The following is an 18,746-nucleotide window of genomic DNA, read 5'->3' on the forward strand; positions in this document are numbered from 1 at the left end:
CAGTTATTACTATTTCCCCTTTGTCCCCAACAAACAATGTTTTAAACCACTTTTTTTTTTTAAATAAAAGAAACCTGATTATGCTGTAATAACTAGCTTATTTTTTTTCCCTGTTTCATTTCTTACTCCCTCTGCACTGTACATACATTTGGCTTTTGAACTAGTAAGTCTCAGTCTCTGCAAACTACATTTTCATGAAAAGCCACAGCCCTGCAGGCCAGTTTCATTTTTCATTTTTTTTATTCCATGTACATGCACCTGTCTGCTTTAACTAGAGGGAACCAAACCCACCAACCAGCCCCTGCCAAGCGTGGGGGCAGTGGCTCTTGCTCTGCAGCAACAGGCTGAAGGTACTGTTTTGCTGGAGCTGAAGCATTTGAAAACAAACATGGAAAAAAAATCCACTAACCTGGTGGATTAAAGCTGCACATATAGCACCCTACCTCAGCATTTTGGCAGGAGTATAAACTGTTTGTATGTGTAAGGAGAAAGCACTTCAAGTTTACTGGTTGCAGGCTGCTAAAAATGGTAGGGTCTTTTCTATAATTTATGGCTGGGGAGACATGACAGATCTATCTGGACAGGTAGCTTATGGCACTTACATTATAAGAAGATCAGTGAATATTTAAAAAAAACAATGCACATTGTATTCCATGACCATCTCTGCCATAACTGTGCCTTAAACATTTATTACAACATCATGATAAATAATATACACACACTGTATCTTTTAAAACACCATATAAACCATACCTCAAGAATAGGGAGCCAGCTTCCCTATACATTATCCTACAACATGTCCCTAGCCTGTCTGGGCTTTTTTTTGTTGGTTTTTTTTTTTAATTCTAAAAACAAATTTGTAAAACTGGATAACTACAGTAAGCAGCCTAGGCTATTACACAATTAATGCAGTATTGGCATTAGACTTAATAAACCTTTGCACATCAGCAAACTTAAGTGCCAGGCACACCATAAACATTTCCATCTTTGAGCCTGCGTTGGGCAGTCGGGTGGGGGTGGTCAGTGCTGGGCCTTTTCACCAACTTCATGACGCAGCTACCATTTCCCAGGTATTGATGTTCCGCACTCGTACCAGCGCACATAGTTAATGTGAGTCTCCCCGCCTATTTTTCCAAATTTGACCGGTTCCTGACGAACTGCCCTGAAAAATCCTGGAAAAGAGAGAATACAGTGGTGTTTGCATCAAGCTCACAGACAGTAGCTTCTTTTGATTTCCCCATTAAGTTTGTATACATTTCAATTTGTGGCTAAACTAATCACTGAGGTGTTAACCCCCCCTACCACAAACAGGTTCGTTTGCTGCCCCTCAGTCCATTTTTGCTCCAGAACAGCTGGCATTTGTCCACCCAGCTCAAACAAAAGCAGAGGTGCTTGGGATTGCTGCAGCCCAGAGCAGGAGGGGTGAAGCCTGCCTCTCCTTGTGTTCCCAGCACCCACACATGGGTGGTGCTGGCAGGCTGAGGTCAGTGCTCCCTCCTTCCCCGCTGGCTGCTGCTCGGGCCTTCTCTAAACAGGAGGAGGTGGTTCCTCCTTGCAAAGTTGCAATGATTAAATAGTCCCCACTGCAGTAGCCTTATCAGTGCAGTGAACCTAAATAAAACTTGACAGTGGGGGATATTTCACACTATCTCCCCATCCCCAAGCAGAAAACCATGCCTCCTGCTTTAAATCTGTTCTGTATGACAATACGGTTGCTCCTCATTCAAACAATTAACGTTACATTAAAAACCACAGTGAGCAAATAGTGCCGAATGCAACCTGATCATCAGAAATGTACGTGTGGCTAAAGCAGTCACAATGCTCTCCCTGCACTTCAGGTCAAAACCTGGTGTTAATTCTGGTTTGAACAGAACTTGACGTGCTGCAGCCAGGGAGGAGCTGAGCAGCAATGGGCAGCTCGTGAATCCACTCCATGAAATCCACTTGCTGAAAACAAATTGGTTTTAAATGTCTTTTTAAGCTGGGGTAGTGAGCTTTTTGGGCAGAAGGATTTTTTTTTTATTTTTATTTTTTTTAAATTTATAAAATATTTTTTAAAAAGTGAATCTGATGATAGAAGTCTGCTGTCGTGGCAACGCCAAATTGGATTCAGACAATCCCTTATGTAAACAAAATACCTTCACAAATGGGCAACACTGACTGGAAAAGGAAAAGCAAAGCCCTCTTTAAAACAGAATTTTTTTTAAAAAAATGACATAAGCAAACACCTTTCAGTTCATTCACCTACTTGGTTTCAGAAAAACTTGTGCAATTTAGGCACTTTAATCTCTCACACCTATCTTGACACATTTTTGTACTTCTGTAGGTTGTTTTATAAACAAAGCACTGCATAGAGGAAGGTTTGGTCAACACACTGATATTCTACTGAAAACTGGTTTGATATCTTCCTCAGTAAAATGTTCCATGACGCACTCAGCATGGACGCGTGTATCGATGCAGCCTGTGTTCTTACCCCACAAGGGAACTGAATACCCTCACACTGGCACTGCTGCAGTCAAGGAAGGCAGGAGTTCAGCTTACAGAAGTATGATTTTCTTATGCTTGAGCTTCAACAACGTGTGACAAATAGCCAGGCAGGTCACAGCTGCGTCTAGGACATCCAGTCTCATGCCCACTTAGTCTAGACTGGAATTCTAGGCACCCGGTTCAAATTAGTGCACACAGAATTACTGCAGCATGAATTATATTTTCCAGCAATAACTTTTTAGTTTCTCATTAGCACTAAACAAAGCTGTTTAATGCCCAACTGATGATTTACTACGCTTTAAATCATCCTTGCTAGTTTGAACATAACACTTCATGCCTCTCTGCACATTCAGATTTGTGGTTGGGTTTAAATATGTAATAGCAACTGTGAATAATCTGATGGAATGTTTTAAACAGGAGAAAGGTTGTTTACTACCTAACAGAACCCGAGTCATAGCCTCCTTTTAATAAGTCATTGCTAATCTTCACAAACTTCTCCACTCTCTTCTGCCTGCAGACCTGACAATCCCTTTCCATCACCCCACCCCAGTGGGCGCTGAATCCACCATCAGGAAAAAGAAACACACAAACAAAGGAATTGCCAAGGTCTGCTACAGAGACAGACATAAGGAATTACCATCTTTCACTGGTTGATCTTCTTGGTGTCCTGTCCTTCCATCTAAGAATGAGTCCACAAATTGGCAGTGATCTTCTCCATGGCCCCTCTGGTCTCCTATGTTATAAAATTGTCCTGAAAGCAAAGAAGCAGTAAAGTTGAAAAAAAATCCGTATCCAGTTTAGCAAGGGCTATTTCCAAAAAACACCAGAGGCAATGCTCTTTGCTCCGTGAGGAAGCCAAGGTGAATGCTACAGTTCTTTTCCTGTCAGGATCTGTAGCTGTAATTTGAACATTATGTGCCTACTCCAAGTACAGCACTCATGGCTGTAGACGAAAGAGCTCCATTCCTGGCCATAATCTATGCCTGAATATGTATTTTCTCTTCCCTACATTTCATACAGTAAGTGAAATTCTGTTATTACCTAGAACCTCATCCTGATTGTGTAAAAAATGAGGTAAGTTTTGCTAGTGACTTGCATGGAAGGCAGGTTTGGTTCCCTGTCAGGAAGCTCCCAGAACCTTCAAAGATGTTTTTATAGACCACCTCATAACACAGCCAAGGTCCGTTTTATATATCATGTATTTTTACAACACGTATGTGCAAGCGATATCCAACAAATAGATGACCTCGCTATAGTAACTGCTTATCCAGAGAATGAAGTGTGCCCCTGTATTTATTTGCAGGATTGCTTAACAGGACATTTGACTGCAACTGAGCAGAAAACAAGGTCTCAAGTGCCTCATGCAGCGTGTACTGGCACTGTGGGCTCTGCTTGTCCTGTTAACAAGAGGACTCACAGTGAAGGAGTTTTGACAGCAAGATATTTTTGCTTACTGATTTGATTTGCAAGACATTAGTAAAATTCAGTTCAGAAGATGGAGGAAAGCATGCTACCTTCTCTTCCCAGGCCCTGGCAGAAAACCATTTCAGATAAACTTACCGTTTTATAGAATGGTTAGGGTTGGAAGGGCCCTTCAAAGGTCATCTAGTCCAACCCCCCTGCAAGGAGCAGGGACATCTCCAACCAGATCAGGTTGCTCAGAGCCTCATCCAGCCTGGCCTTGAATGTTTCCAGGGATGTGGCACCCACCACCTCTCTGGGCAACTTGTTCCAGTGTTCCACCACACTCATTGTAAAAACTTTTTTTCTTAATATCCAATCTGAATCTACCTCCCTCTATTTTGAAACCATTACTCCTCGGCCTTTCACAACAGGCCCTACTGAAGAGTTTTTTCTAACCTCCTTTCACAGCACTTGTTCTTAGTATGTTCAACCTTTGGTTGTGAAGTTGAAAGGAAAGGTGAGAGCATTTAGAAACAGGCTCAGTACTCAGGCATAAGCTAAGCAGAAAGTCCAGTTACTCATTAGATGTTGTGTGTCCTGTAGCCTTGAATCTGTGCTAGTCTGGTCATTTGAGAGGTGGTGAGGTGGCTTACTGCTCCCTAAAGTGCAATTAATAGGATTATTAATAAACTCTCCCTTTCTCATATTTCTGTGATCTGACCAATACTTTGCCGAAAATTCTCACCTCCAGTTGATGGTCTCTGTGCATGCAGTTCTGCTCTAGCTTTAGAAAATTATTTATTACTATCTAGTTTTGGCTGCAGGCATGTTTTTTCCATAGGAGAACTGGTCAGAGGGAGTTCCTCTCAGCAATTTTTTGGTCTGAAATTAAGAACATTTAGGCTGCTCAAAACAGCTTTTTTTTTTTTTTTTTCTTTTTTTTCCCCATGCCTGTTGAAGGTCACACTTAGAATTTATTTTTTTCCTCCCCTCAGTAAATCATTTTTTTTTAGGTGGCCTGCTTTTCTGGAATGCCTGCAGTGACTGCTCTGGAGGACTGTTAAATGAGGTCAGAAGTAGATGCTGGTTTATAGAACAGTCCTGGCATGTGTAACGTAGATCAGTTATTCTTCATGAGAGACAGAATAAAACAGATATTTTTATGGCCAACACAAGAACAGTAACTTTCAGATACACACATACTAGTTTGGCCCACAGTGTAACCTATGTATAATTCAAACAATTGCTATATATAAATGAGCAGCATTCTCAGTGGCTATTAAATTCTTACTGCCCAATTCTTTCCATAATAAAGGAACACATTTAAAAACATTTAGCTAACAAATTACTAGATTCATCTTTCCCTTTTGGGGCTAGCCATTCTAGCATAAAGTAATTTTTTTTTTCCAGTGTTCCCTTACGGATAGTCATAAGAAAATTAGATACCATCGTTGTTTTATATATTATGAATTCTGCAACACTAGAAGTATACATTCATGCTAAAAAGCAGCACGCAAAGATACGACTGTTGGCTGCCTTATACATCAGCATTTGTACTATGCACCCAAATTTCAACATCATTACTCTGCTTAAACAGCGAAGCTTTGGAAGATGTTTTCAGTGTGCAGTGGAACTCAGACCTCAGCGCAGCCCCTCACTACCAGCAGACGTTACCCAGCTGGCTGGTGCGAGCAGATAGACTTCCGCTGGCCTCGGGGGTGCGATGAGACAAGGTGTGACAGTGGAACACCTCAGAACAGAGTGTGGCTTCAAATTGGAAACTTTCTCACTTGCATATAGAGGCCTGCGCCATGAGAGTCTCCCTTAGGAAATGGGGGAAAACCAGCTTTCCTTCTCCATCAATATTTCAGTTCTTTCAAATATTATGACAACTGGTCAGCGCTGGTTGTAACAATTCAAGCGCAAGAACCAGGCTTAGCAAGTATAATGAATGCAAGGTGGCTACCATCCTCTTTCTCCAGCCAAGTTAAATCACCACCCTTCCAGCAAGAACAAAAACAATCTAATGAAAATAGGAAAATGGGCTCCTGCTATATTAAACTTTTCTTCTAAGACTGAAGTAGCTTTCACGGCAGTGTTAATTCACTTGATTTAGGGCTGAAGTCTAGTCCTGCTAGATTAGCACTGCTATTTCCTCTGCTGGCTGCTTTTGTGATACACTGTGCCTCATTGCCAGTGTTTGTCATTCGATCACAGCTGGTTAGTACAGCAACAGCTGAATGAATGATACCTCTGCTCAAAACAATCTTTTTTATTCACATAGTTGCCAAGATATTATTTATGTATGAGCTATTGTACTTACTATTAACAATAGGGCTTTCCTTGCTTGTCTGTTCAAGGAAGAACGGCGCCGGGTGCAAGGCCGGGCAGCTTGAAATTTTATCAGCGTGGGCCACCCTACGCTCCCCTGCTCTTTTCTCTCCATGTTCCTACATACAGAGACCAGAGCCCTGCTGCTTTGAGGTGTTGAGCTCTGAGATGGGACAGCTTTGGGTTACGAAAGTTGATTCTTTCAGCCGCAGTTTCTCCTAGTTAATTCAATCCAATGTGGTGAACGTACCCTGCCCAACTTGCACTCAAAGACATTTCCCATAGGCAGGTGTGTTAAAGTCTTTGTGCTCTGGATGCCATACTGACACTGTTATGATAGAGTTGTCCATGCAGCTCTGATAAAAGACCTCATGCAGAAGAAAGTCAGGAGTTTGAGATGGATTATAGCAAGTTAAAATATTCCTAAATAGAGCTTGTACAATCCGTATGAAACACAAAGTTCCGCTTAAGCATCAATTAACTTTTTACGGGCTGTTTGTTCCCAGCTTTCACACAACGTGTCACTTGATTCAGGTCTTAAATACATCACACTCTAGTGACCTTAAGACACTGAACAAAACTTGAGAAGGTAAGGCCAGGGGGCTGCTGTTAGTAGTAAAACACAGTGTAAGAAAAAAAAAAAGGGAGAGGGGAGAGAAGACATTACAGACAAAAACAGGGAATGTGAAAACAAAACAAAAATGTCAAAGCAGGGGAGTACAACCTGTTGACTAGAGTTGAAGCCATGTGTGTCTAAGTCTCACAGTAATGAAGCAACCAGATATTTACCAAATGGGATGGGAATGACTGAGTCTAATCCTGATCTAAAATTAGGTCCTAATCCTCTAATTAAGAACTATCCCAGGCTACCCTTTACCTACAAATTTGGCACATTTACAAAATGTGCTATTCACTGGCAGAGACCTGATCTTTATCAATTTTCTGTATGACCCCTAGGATGCTAACAGGTACTGCAAATCAGGTGATCACCGCAAAGAAGAAACTCTTTAGTTTGCAAATTCAGTATCAAGCACATCAATGGTTACTGAGCACAAGCAGATTAATATTAATGGTTAATCTGTCTGTGGACTAGATTAAACATTCTTGATCACACTTGCCACATCTTGATCACAAAGCCCATCTTGTTAGGCCTCTTAGTTCTGCAACCATGATATCTTTAGAAGTGTAAAATATGGACAACACAAACTTGAATGTCCCTTACCTGTAAGTGAATCACTGAGGTATATCTTGTATCTCAAAGAATTACACAGCTGCACACCTACGAACTTCTTATACCAAGTCCTCTTTACGTATTGTTTCCCTTTGCATTCTGAATAGGTGTCTGAATTGAATGGGATTTCAGTCCAGATCGCGTCCTTTCCCACTGCAGGAGAGGAAGAAAGAGGCTGAAGTATGATGCTGCATACAATGTCCAACAAATATATTCAAATAAATGGAATCAGAAACCTTGATGGAGCAGAATGCACTATAGCACCAGTCATCTGCATTTTAAACATGAAAGATATTTCAGGGAAGCACCAAAGGGTGCTGATACAGTCGATGCAATAAACTGCTTCTGCTCTCTGTGAACGGTGCCAGCTTGCAATAAACTTATTCTAGGGCCTTGTTAGGGGGACAATGCCTGTGTGTTGGCAAAACTCATTTACAAAGTGTGTGATACAGTCACTATTTTTCAGTGAGTTCAAGCCAGGACAGTCAACTTGCAGCAAACTTTATGTGATTTAAAAAAAAAAAAAAAAGCATCATGAATTATGTGGAAAGAAATGGTGTCTCAGTCTTTGTCAAAGTGATGTCCATTACAAATGCAAAAAGCAGCCCAATTGGCTTGACTGATCTCAGCTGTTCTTCAAAAGCTCAGTCCACCTCCCACTGAAGACAGCAAGAGTCTTGTAAGTGGCCTAAAGCAGAGCTGGTCTAAGTCGAGCTGGTCTAAGTCAAGCTGGTCAAGCCTTCAGAAGCAGTCAAAGTGTCTAAAACACAATGGCAGATAAATAGTATCCTCTGAGTTGTGCTCTGTTAACTCACTTTAAAAGTGTGAAGTAGCTTATTCATTTTACAGAGCTTTCTTTTGCTTTAATGACAAGGCTGAGAAAACATGAGACTGTCCTCAGCTCATTTGTGTACGTTGGTTTGAAGCCATCCCAGCTGCCATGGGAGCACCACATCACGTTGATCGCGTTCCGCTCAGGTAAACAAGCAGCCTGGCATGAATTCCTTACCAGGGGTGTGGGTGGAAGGAGTGAAATCATATGTGAATGCTGCTGGATTCCATAACTCATTTAACTGGTGCAGTACAGCCACCTCCCTTGTAAAACTATGCTATCTCATTTCTGAAAAAAATTGCTGATCAGAAGACATTATACCATATATAAAAGGCTTACTTGAAATTGGCTCACTCACTCTTGGGTCCGCTAAGGAAAGAAAACAAACATTCAATCAGACGCTGTAAAATGAACTTTCCCAATATTTCAATGGAAAAGTATTGGTCAGTGATTTTCTACAGCTGACATAAGCTGCAATTTGTGAAACGGAAGGAGTTTTGGAAGCAAAGTTCAATTTTGTATTAAATTAAATTAAATTAAAAGAAATAAATTTATGTGAAACTATAGTGTCAATGAGCTTTTAAAAATTTTACTTATGGGACAATACCAGTCAAACACAGTTCTAGTAAAAACAAGAGTTTAAGCCTGTAATGAGCAAAACCCAATTCTACTGCACCTTTTTAAAAAATTGAGTTTCAAAACTTAAATAATAAAAAGGACCCCTCTGTGATACTTGCCACACCAAACTTGGTTATGAAAGCCAAAAAGTGAGAAATGGATGTGTGCAATTAAGAAAAAATAAAACTGGCTGCTTAATTTTTCCAAGCTAAATAGGAGACAGAACATAATCCTTGTCATTCATGAAAACTGCACTTGGCATAAACATTTTTTCAGTTTTGACAATCTAGGATTACAAAGAGTGTATTCACAGTTTTTAAATACGTGTGGCAGGGTCTGAACTCCTCCCTGACTAATCCGTTGCTCAGCCAAAACTCATCCATCAGTCACAGCACTGGATGAGGACTATTATATTATTACACCTGGCTGAAAACGTAGATTGAGAAAGTCCTTTTAAAAAGGATTTTGTGTTTTATGTGGCCCTTAAGTACTACCAAGCAATAAACACTTCTACACAAAAGATGGTATCTTGCTTGTGTAACATCAACAAGTCAATGGTAATTAGCCTCATGGGGAACTGAAGGCAAAGGCACTCTCTGATTCTCACCTCTGAGTCAGATAGGTCTTAAGTTGGGAACCAACCAATGGTCAAAATGGCTTGTATACACCTCTCTAACAGTTTCACAGGAGGGTAAACAGGATGGAAGAGGACACAGTAGGACATTGATTCTTCCCAACTGCTATTTCTCAAATCCTTATTTCAGCCAAAAGACATCACTATTATACAGCAGCCTTATTGAACAAGTAGCAAAAGTGCCTATACACACACCAGCCCAAAGAAAAAACTTGTGTTCCACATCCAGAAGTCATTAACAAGCTTGATAGATATAAAAAGGTCAGGAACATAAATCTTAAGTTACAGGTTTCTCTAAGGATAAAGTCAGTTTCTTTGTAACGAACACCAGACAAACTCTCTGTGCTCCTGTGTTTTTCTCCTGCAGTCTGGCCATCTTACATCCTCACACAATATAGCCCTGATCTCCAGCTGACCTTCCAGGCACTACCGTAACGTGCTCAGTGGTAAAAAGCCAGTCTGGAGATGGTAAAGAGCAAGACCAAATCTGCACAACGAAGCAAGAGAGCCTTTCATATATCCCACGAACATGGGTACTAGAGCCACTGTAAAGGATGGTTGCACCTTTGGAAGTTCTTACCTGATTCAGTACTGAATGCCACAACATTGCTACTTGGACCCTCACCAAGAGGATTTCTAGGTTTCACGTGGAATTCGTAACTGGGAAATAAAACAGAAGAGATGAAAATTTTGCAAACCAAGCATTCTTTCAGGGTCTGAAGCAAGCAAACTGTTGACAGACACCTTAGTGCTACTTGCCTCCTGGAGAAGAACAAAAAGACCTCACTTCTTGCTGTGAAAACACTGAGATGTTCTTTGTCCTGACTGTATAAGGCCTCTCTGAACACGTGATTTACCAGTCCTTTTGATAATTCTTTGCACACATACTATTACTGTTTGAGTTAATGCACTGGTTTAAGTCTGACTCCTCTCACATACACAGCTTCAGTGCTGGCAAAGGGAGCAGTTCGTGTGAGGTCAGAGGCAACCTGATAAGCAGAGATTGAGTAAAGCACATTGCTATGTATTTGGACGTTTTTTTTTTCATTCAGAAGAACACAAACCTCCAATTCAATGCCTACCAGGCCCACCAACAGCAACAGACAGGGCCGGTGGTGGAACACAGGGCATGTCTTCTGGAACAGGAGCTCAGCCAAGGCAAAGATCCAATTGCTTGAATATATATTAATAGTAAATATATGAAGTAACGAAAAGAGCAGCCTCTCTGTCTTATCTTTTCATAGTAATATCGCACAATGCCAGTCTGTGCTGTAGTTATCTTGTGATCTCTTTTCATCACAACTGTGTTTGGAACCAAGACTGAAGAAAAAAATCCAAGCCAGACTCCTCTGCTTAAGCCTCTCCCATCCCTCAGTTCTTGATTAACAGTGACAGATAGGCAAGACAAAGTGGTTTCTAGCTCTGCAGCTTGGCTGAAACTTACACTTTCAACTAGAAGCTCTAGGTAGACACCTACTGAAAGATATTTGCAAACATAAAAATGTTACACAGAAGACACCAGATAGATGAGGCAGGAAAGAGAGTTACGAGGGTGGACACTGGCTACAGCTAAGACCTTACATCAAGGGCAGAGCTAGGAACAGTCTCTGTCTTTCCCTCCTCCCAGCACACACCGTCCCAGCAAGCCACTTCTCAGCTCTCCTGGTTCCAGGCTGGCAGCGCCTGGAAATATCTCACGGCTCCGCAATGGCTCAGTGCCTCCCTGTAGGACCTGCATGCTCTCTGTGCCGAAGCACTCTGATGAGTAGCATGTATGCACCCAGTCAATAGTACCCCCTTCATGCCTTCCCCGTGAGCTATAAACAGTAATCCGTCCCATGCCTGCCATCTACAGAGGGATTTTTCGTATGCTTTGAGGGCATACATGGTGAATCTCTCTTAACACAGAGCATTTTTTCATCAGCAAGAAAGATCCACGGGAAACGAGTCAAAAGAACTGTAGGCCTGGAAAACGGGCCCTAACATAGAGACTAAACACAGAACAAAATGAGAATCCCAGAAGCGGGCGATTAAACATCCAGCTCTTGACTCATGAAGGGTCGCTTACCAATGATAACTCATGACTATAACATAGCATTGTAATGTATTGATGAAACTGTTTCCAAACAGAAATTTTCTAAGGAAAAAAAAACCATACCACTCTCTGCGGAGTTGGAAATTTGTAAACTCCATTTGCAATTCCTTACAAGAGACAGAATAATTCTATCCAAACTTTGGATTACCTCTCATTGCTTCTTGGCTCCTGCAAAATCTGAACAGCTCACTAGTTAACCTCAGTGGACTAATCATGCAGTACTAAGCAACGGTTTTCCATTCACAATACTTCTAAGACAGTATTTAACTTTGAAATTGCTTACATAAGCAATTGCCTTTATTTCTAGGGTTTTATTTTCTTTTTTAAGTGAAATACTTATAAAGATTGGTATGCTGAACAGATGCATTGTGGTAATTCGTGAACATTTCTAAGTGAAACATGGGCTTGTTTTGAGCTTTAAAAAGTCTATTTGGAGTAATCTTAACATTTATTCGAACATGCTGCAAGATCATTTTGAGCAACTCATATTATCCTACTGCAGAAGGGAGATGTTAAATAAATAATAAATAAAATAGTAAGTTATAGACACAAAATCTTATAATCAACTGCAAATTGTTTAAACAAATATATGCTTTCAAAAATTGGGTCTGAGCGGTTAATAGTCACATTGGGCATGTGGTACAGTAACTGTCTTGGTCAAGAAGTATTCTCATCCGGCAGGAAAGGTTGTTATCCACAGAACTGTAGCAGAGCAGTTGGAGATTCCTTCTGAAGAATTACTGAAGCATAAATGAAGATTTGCTAATACCTTGAGTGTTGTAAAGTAATAGCTAGAAGATGCATTTTGGACAATGTATGAATTACTGAACACCTGGAGATAAAGGACTCCAAAGAATTTTTCCTGCTTCCTTCACAGCAGGAACACCTTGTGTAGAGCTATTATTGTAATTTTGATCACTGATAGCTCAACATGGCATGTTATTATCTGTTTTTGTCCCTTTGTATGAAATCAAAAGGGAAATATGAAGAGCACTGCCTAGGATTCCTGACCTAGAGTTTTTTTTATTCCATGTGATTGCCTACAAGGAAAGGACAAAAACTGAGCGGGTAAAACGCTGTTATGGAACTGAACTTAGCAGCTGCAAGGAACTGGAAGGTGATGATGTAGACAAGTGTGAACTAAAGAGAGATCTACAGTCTGGATATCTGGATCTTACCTGAATATATAAGGGTTTCATGGATTTTGCAAGCTAGATTGTCATGCTTCCGTCAGGAAGAAAATCACAATCTGGACAAGATAGGGTAGGATTTTGAAACAAATTTAAGTATTTTGCTAGTTTCTCTACAAATATATTGTCCTCAATAACTGATATGCCCTACTTTGAGTTGCATCAGGCAACAGTCTTCACAGGAAACAGTCTTGTTCCCAAAAAACTTAAGTCGATAAACTTGGACCCTTCAATTCTCTAACTCCATAAAAAGATCAAAACAAGAACTGAAGACAAAATATTTTCCAAGCAATGTTTTCCAAATTGTGGTCTAGGGACCACTAGGATCTCTGCAAAAGATCAAACCACATTTGGGAAAATTACAGCAAGATTGAAATAAAGAACTAAAATACACATATAGAGATTCCAGCTCTGTAAAGATATGAACAAAATTGGAGAAATAGAAAGTAATACAGAAATGTTCAAAGTTTAGCTTAGTCAATTAGAAGAGCCTTCTATTAATAATGTTAAAGAACAATTTTTAAAAACTAAAATATATACAATTCTACAGTTTTGTGGTAGGTGTTTTTGCAGGTGCCCAAGTGTCACAGGTTCATTTCCTCTGCCAAATTCAATCCTGAAAAAATAGCAGTGGCTGCAACAGTACAAGAAAAACAACCAACCACTTTCGGAGATGAGAGAAGTAACTCGTTGACTGAAAACTGAAACAGAGAAAAGGAAAAGTTAGGCTGAGCTCACAGTTTGATAGAGTTTATAGATCTAATTAATTTAAAAGCCATGGTATGGCTCTTTTCGTAGAAAACAATTTAAAGTCTCCCTTTTTGTGTGTCAAGTGAAAGATCTGAAAAATAAAAATAAAATGGTGAAAAAAGGGTACCTGCTGCAATCTTATGCACTTCTATACAAACCACAAGAGAAGGGAAAGAAATGCTTAGAGGTTCAAGAAAGTATGTAAGACAAAGTTAATAAAGGGAAACAGGAAAGCTATATAATGATTATACCATGTCTACGTCTTAATCAGACTTATTAATGAGAAACTGGAGTCTATATTCCATCTTTATATCTGTGTGCCTATGATGCCAAAAACTCTGCTACCCAATATATGCAGCAATCTAACGTGTCACGCCTCTAGCATCTATAAGATTGCTATCCTGCAAACTTCAGAGCGTAGGCCTCCCAAATCCTCCCAAACGGCATAAGACAATAAAAGTCCTTGTGCAGATTAAGTGGACTTGACTTACAGTAATTACTGTGTAGAGCATATTTTTCCACCATAGGAAATTGCTATTCCACATGGAACTTTGGCAGATGCAGACACTCCTGAATTTTTCAAATAATGAAAAAGGATAATATTGAAGACTGCAGAACTGAAAATAGGTGAAGAGAGGTTTTTCACCATAATAGGATGACAGGAGCAGCTGAGTACAGTCCTGGGACTTCAGGTCAGTTGCTGGGGAGATGCTGGTAGCTAGATGACAATCATGTAGGACTGTCTCAATGTATAGAGCTTCTCTGTCCCTGAAGTGTGCTTGGATAGCAGTGTGATCAGACATAGCAAATAAGACTAGATTTAAGAGAAGGGAATGAAAAAGAGAGAAAGAAAAAAAGGTGCTGGGCTTCTCTGAGGAGTCTTTCTCCTAATCAAATTGGAAGAAGGGCTGAGAGAAATAGGAAATACTTACCCATGAACCCTGACATCAACAGCAATTTAGTACAAAAATCTGTTACTTCTGTAATAAAGAGTACAAAAAATGCCAGCGTTTTTCTGCCACTTTCTGCATTTTTCTGCATTGTAACTTTTCACTGTAGTTTTCATCTCTTGACCCTTGCTGTTAACACAAGCTAAACACTGTGCATCAGTAGGGTTTTTTTTTTTTCTTGTATGTGGTTAGTACATTTTGGGTACAAATCAATCCTAGATGATGGTAATAGCACCAGCAGCAGGTAGGTATTGCATATAAGTGCACAAAAACCTTATTCAGTAGCGGGGTTGAAGACTTACTTGATATGGCCTTTAAGTAAATTATAATAACATTATATTTTTTTTTCATTTCATACCTTTTTTAATACATATGAAAAAACTTTTGAATGAAACACTATAAAAACAGTTTGGTACGTGCATGTATCCTACACATTTCTTCGCATTTACTTTAAAGTTTTCATTGGTTGCGGTTTTTGGTTTTGGTTTTTTGGGGGAGCCTAAGTTTTTGTTTTGTTCTGTTTTGTTGTTGTGTGGTTGTTTGTTGTTTTGGTTTTTTTTTTTTAACATTTTCTGTTATTTATATTCCTCAAGAGACCTCATGGCTGGAAATATACTTTGCCTTGGGACACAATCTAACACAAAAGTCCAAAACAGACCACTAAAATGTATTTAAAAAGGAGAAAAATGTATTTGAAATCACCAAACTACTTAACAAGACAAAGGATCAGTACCTAAAAGGAAGTTTAACAAAGCTGTGGAATGCAAGTATCATGGACTTTTTGTTTCTTATTAATACTTTTTTTTCCTATGAAAAACCTACACCAGCAGCCTAGTGGGACACATCCTCTACTTTAATGGCTACCTGAATTTCTCCAGAGCTATCTGGCACATCTGTGACTGCAGTCTTAACATTTTTATTTATTACCTTCCTGTAACTGCCAACACAAACATGCATGAGAACTGTTTTCAACAATATTCAGACTCTTTTTTGAATGGTTGTGTAGAAACAAGTGCTGCAAACTTTCCTGGACACTAGTGGTATGTTCTATGAACTTAATTGCCCTTAAATAAACCACTAGAATGAAAAAGGAACGATACACCTAGTTTAAAAAAAATGTATTTCAAGATAGGGCAGGGACACAGAAATAAGAACAACATATTTTGGCAGAGAAACCAGCAGAAATAATAGAAAAAGTGAAAATGATACTATATCAGATGATGGGAAGCCTTAAATCAATTTAAGGAGTTAGAAAACTCCAAAACTATTAAAAAATCTCAAAACACTAAAATTCCTTTGGAAATGGGAAAATAGAATTGGAAGCAAAAAACTAACAACATCTGCATTTAATATTCTAGGCTATGAAAGTTCCATGAAAAAACTGCAGGTCAGTGAAACTGATTTTAACTAAGGTTCTCCTTAGACACAGATGAGCACCATCATTACTACACGGGAGACAGAATGAAGAAAACAAAAAACACTCTAAGCCCATTTCTATCTCAGGCCTCTCAAGGTTTATTACAAACAAGCACCTCAAGAAGGGAAATACTGAAAATTGTGGATAATGACCTCACCTTGACTCACACATGGGAGATCTTGCTTGACTATTGTCATAGGAGAAGTTACTGCCATACTTTCTTTTTAAGGACAGTTTTTAATGTACAACCAAGAACAGATAAAGAGCACAGAGTCCTGGGTATGCCAATGAAACTGGGAGTTCCAGTGTCAGCAGCCTTCTAAGGAAACTCAGTAACAAGGGACATGTATGGCAAGTTAGATGGAGAATTATAGGTCTCATTCTTCAAACGACTGCTTGGAAGCTAGACTGTAATTGCTTTGACCAAAATGATCAGTCTTGTAGTTTGGCTTTGACTGTTTTCCAAGTGGAATAAATGGTCCATTTCTCAAAAAAAAAAAAACAAACCAAACCTGTGGCAGTTTTGTAAGTATAAAAGTTTCAGAATTTCCATGTGGAGGATGAAAAATGGAATTGATAGATTAGTTCATACTAGCGCATTCCTTTCTCTCATTTTTCTTTGGTAAGAAATGAATGACATTTGCACTAACATACAAAACCACCTTGACCTAGGTTGAGGAAAATGGGTGAAGTTGAGATTTACAAGATCAGAAACTACCCACAAGATACAATCATACAATAATTTAAGTTGGAAGGGACCTATGTAGGTGATCTGGTCCAGGCCCCTTTTCACAACATGGCCGACTTGAAAGCTACATTAGGTTGCTTAGGGTCAATCGAAAGCACAGTAGTTATAAACACTCACTGCTTGAACCACAGACTAAAAACTGAGTAGCTCAGTACTTGGTTCAAGCTAGTTTTTTCTTCTAATTAGAAGAAAGAAGGATGGATGGAATCTGGCTATTTAAAACTGAAGGACTATTTGAAGGATAAAGATGATAAAAAGTGCAGAAAATTTGGTGTGGGTTTAAGTGTGATACTGAAAAGAAGGCTGAATGAAACATGACCAGAATCTACTCTAGAATTCTTGGAAATAATGTAAAAGGTAAGAAAAGCTAACTACAGTACAAAGTTGTAATCATCAGCTGTGTATATGTGATTATTAGATTACAGAAGCATATCTATAATAGAAATGTTTAAGCAGAAGACATTCATGAATCTAGAGAAAGTTTTCCTTTTCAGGCATCAGTTATATCCCATTAACTATCCATATAAGAAGGATATATGTAGTTATCTATCTCACATGGCGTAACCATACTACATACTTCTAGAGATTCCAAGTAAAAGTTACAATCAAAAGCAAAATATCTGATGAAATTAAACAGAATTCTAGATTGGACCCAGACAAGAGCTTAGTGCCAGGAACAGTAGCGTTTCAAGAGCTCTGACCAACCAAATAATGGATAACAAGGTTTGAACTTTCCAGGTTACTTAAACTATCAGAAGTTTTCCAAGATGGGATAGTGAAATAATGCAAGCACCATATTTGGCAATTCTCCAAGTGAGAGAGGCCAAAGTTCTCATCCTATAAGGAAAAATCCTTTAATGAATGTGATGTTTTCAACTGTCAGGCATGCCTTACTGTGAGAGAATGGCATGGATACAAGATGGCTTTTCTTAGGCAAAAAACATAGGGACCTTAGAGCTCCAACAAAATCACATTGTACAGGAGCCTTCAGAATTTATCTTCTTTTTTTTTTTTAAATCAAGCAGTTGTGTTGGAAAGCAGCTGACTGTGCCCCACATTTATTTAAAGGGTGTATGAAATCACAGTTACACAGGTTTTCAAATCACTATTTTACTCTCATCTGAGAGTCTTGATGCCTTGCAATCAAGTCACCAAGGACACACAAAGCTGGCCTATATATTACAAGACAAACAAGAGACAGGACAAACTGCCATAATATATACAACTTTATATATTTAAAAGTAGCCTTTGCAAGTTGTTCCGTGCCTATGAAAGTCCATTTTTGTTTCCACATTAGCATGCTATGCATTTGTTAAAACCAAATTCCTGATAACTGTACCGAAAGTCAGAACCCCTTTTTCAGCCAGTGCAATCTTTTCTGGATCTAGTCACTTTTCAGACAGCAAAACGGACATACAGAATACTCCAAGATAATCCTCTGATTGAGAGAAATTTGTGTTCCACTTAACTTCTATGTTTGTACTTACTGACAGTTGCAGTCACACATGCAATTTTTCATGAGAGACCGTAAGAGCCTCTCGTTGCTGCACTGTCCAAATTTCTTAAATATTCGAAGTCTGGCCATTAAGCAGCTCCAAATCTTTTAAAGCTGCTTGTCAAAAGGCCAGATCAAAGGAAGAGGGGTGTCTGGCTTACTGCAGAGCTTCCCAGAGGTGTAGCGGTATGACCTCTTTGAAAGAAGAATGTAAAAGAGAAAAGCAAACAAACAGCATGATCTGGCAGGCTCCAATGCACCCAGTTTTCCCCTGCTGCTTGTTCTGCCCCCTTCACACTGAAGAGCCGTTTGTCTTGCTTCCCTCCTGCTGGATGTGGGTGATTAACTCCTTAGCTTCTGGGCCAGGCACTAACATATCCTACCCGACCTACCTCAACAGGACGATAGACCTGCAGACCATCGTTGTCGTACACTGCTCCTCAAGAGCATGGAGAATTACAGGCTTCAACTTTCTTGCTTGGTTTAAATTTACCCATGGAGACTGAGATACCACATTCACAAACATTTTTATTCCTTTTGGAAAGTCTTTGTTTAGGTCTGTCT

The 18,746-nt window shown here is 39.5% G+C and overlaps 1 protein-coding gene across 26 annotated transcripts in view; it reads right to left on the reverse strand.

The window, feature by feature from the left end:
• Positions 1 to 221: 221 nt before the first annotated feature.
• ABI3BP (ABI family member 3 binding protein) overlaps positions 222 to 18,746 on the reverse strand; it is a 167,394-nt gene continuing 148,869 nt past the window's right edge. For all 26 annotated transcript variants that reach the window (XM_086762305.1, XM_086762112.1, XM_086762220.1 and 23 more), the window contains 5 exons: positions 10,118 to 10,197; positions 8,625 to 8,654; positions 7,445 to 7,606; positions 3,125 to 3,238; positions 222 to 1,172 (listed from right to left, as the gene is read on the reverse strand). In XM_086762305.1, the coding sequence (XP_086618431.1) occupies positions 1,057 to 1,172; positions 3,125 to 3,238; positions 7,445 to 7,606; positions 8,625 to 8,654; positions 10,118 to 10,197 (502 nt within the window). In that variant the 3' untranslated portion in view covers positions 222 to 1,056. The remainder of the gene's footprint in view (positions 1,173 to 3,124; positions 3,239 to 7,444; positions 7,607 to 8,624; positions 8,655 to 10,117; positions 10,198 to 18,746) is intronic.

Source organism: Chlamydotis macqueenii, chromosome 1 (genome assembly GCF_036417535.1).
Source record: "Chlamydotis macqueenii isolate bChlMac1 chromosome 1, bChlMac1.mat, whole genome shotgun sequence".
NCBI classification, from domain to species: Eukaryota; Metazoa; Chordata; class Aves; order Otidiformes; family Otididae; genus Chlamydotis; species Chlamydotis macqueenii.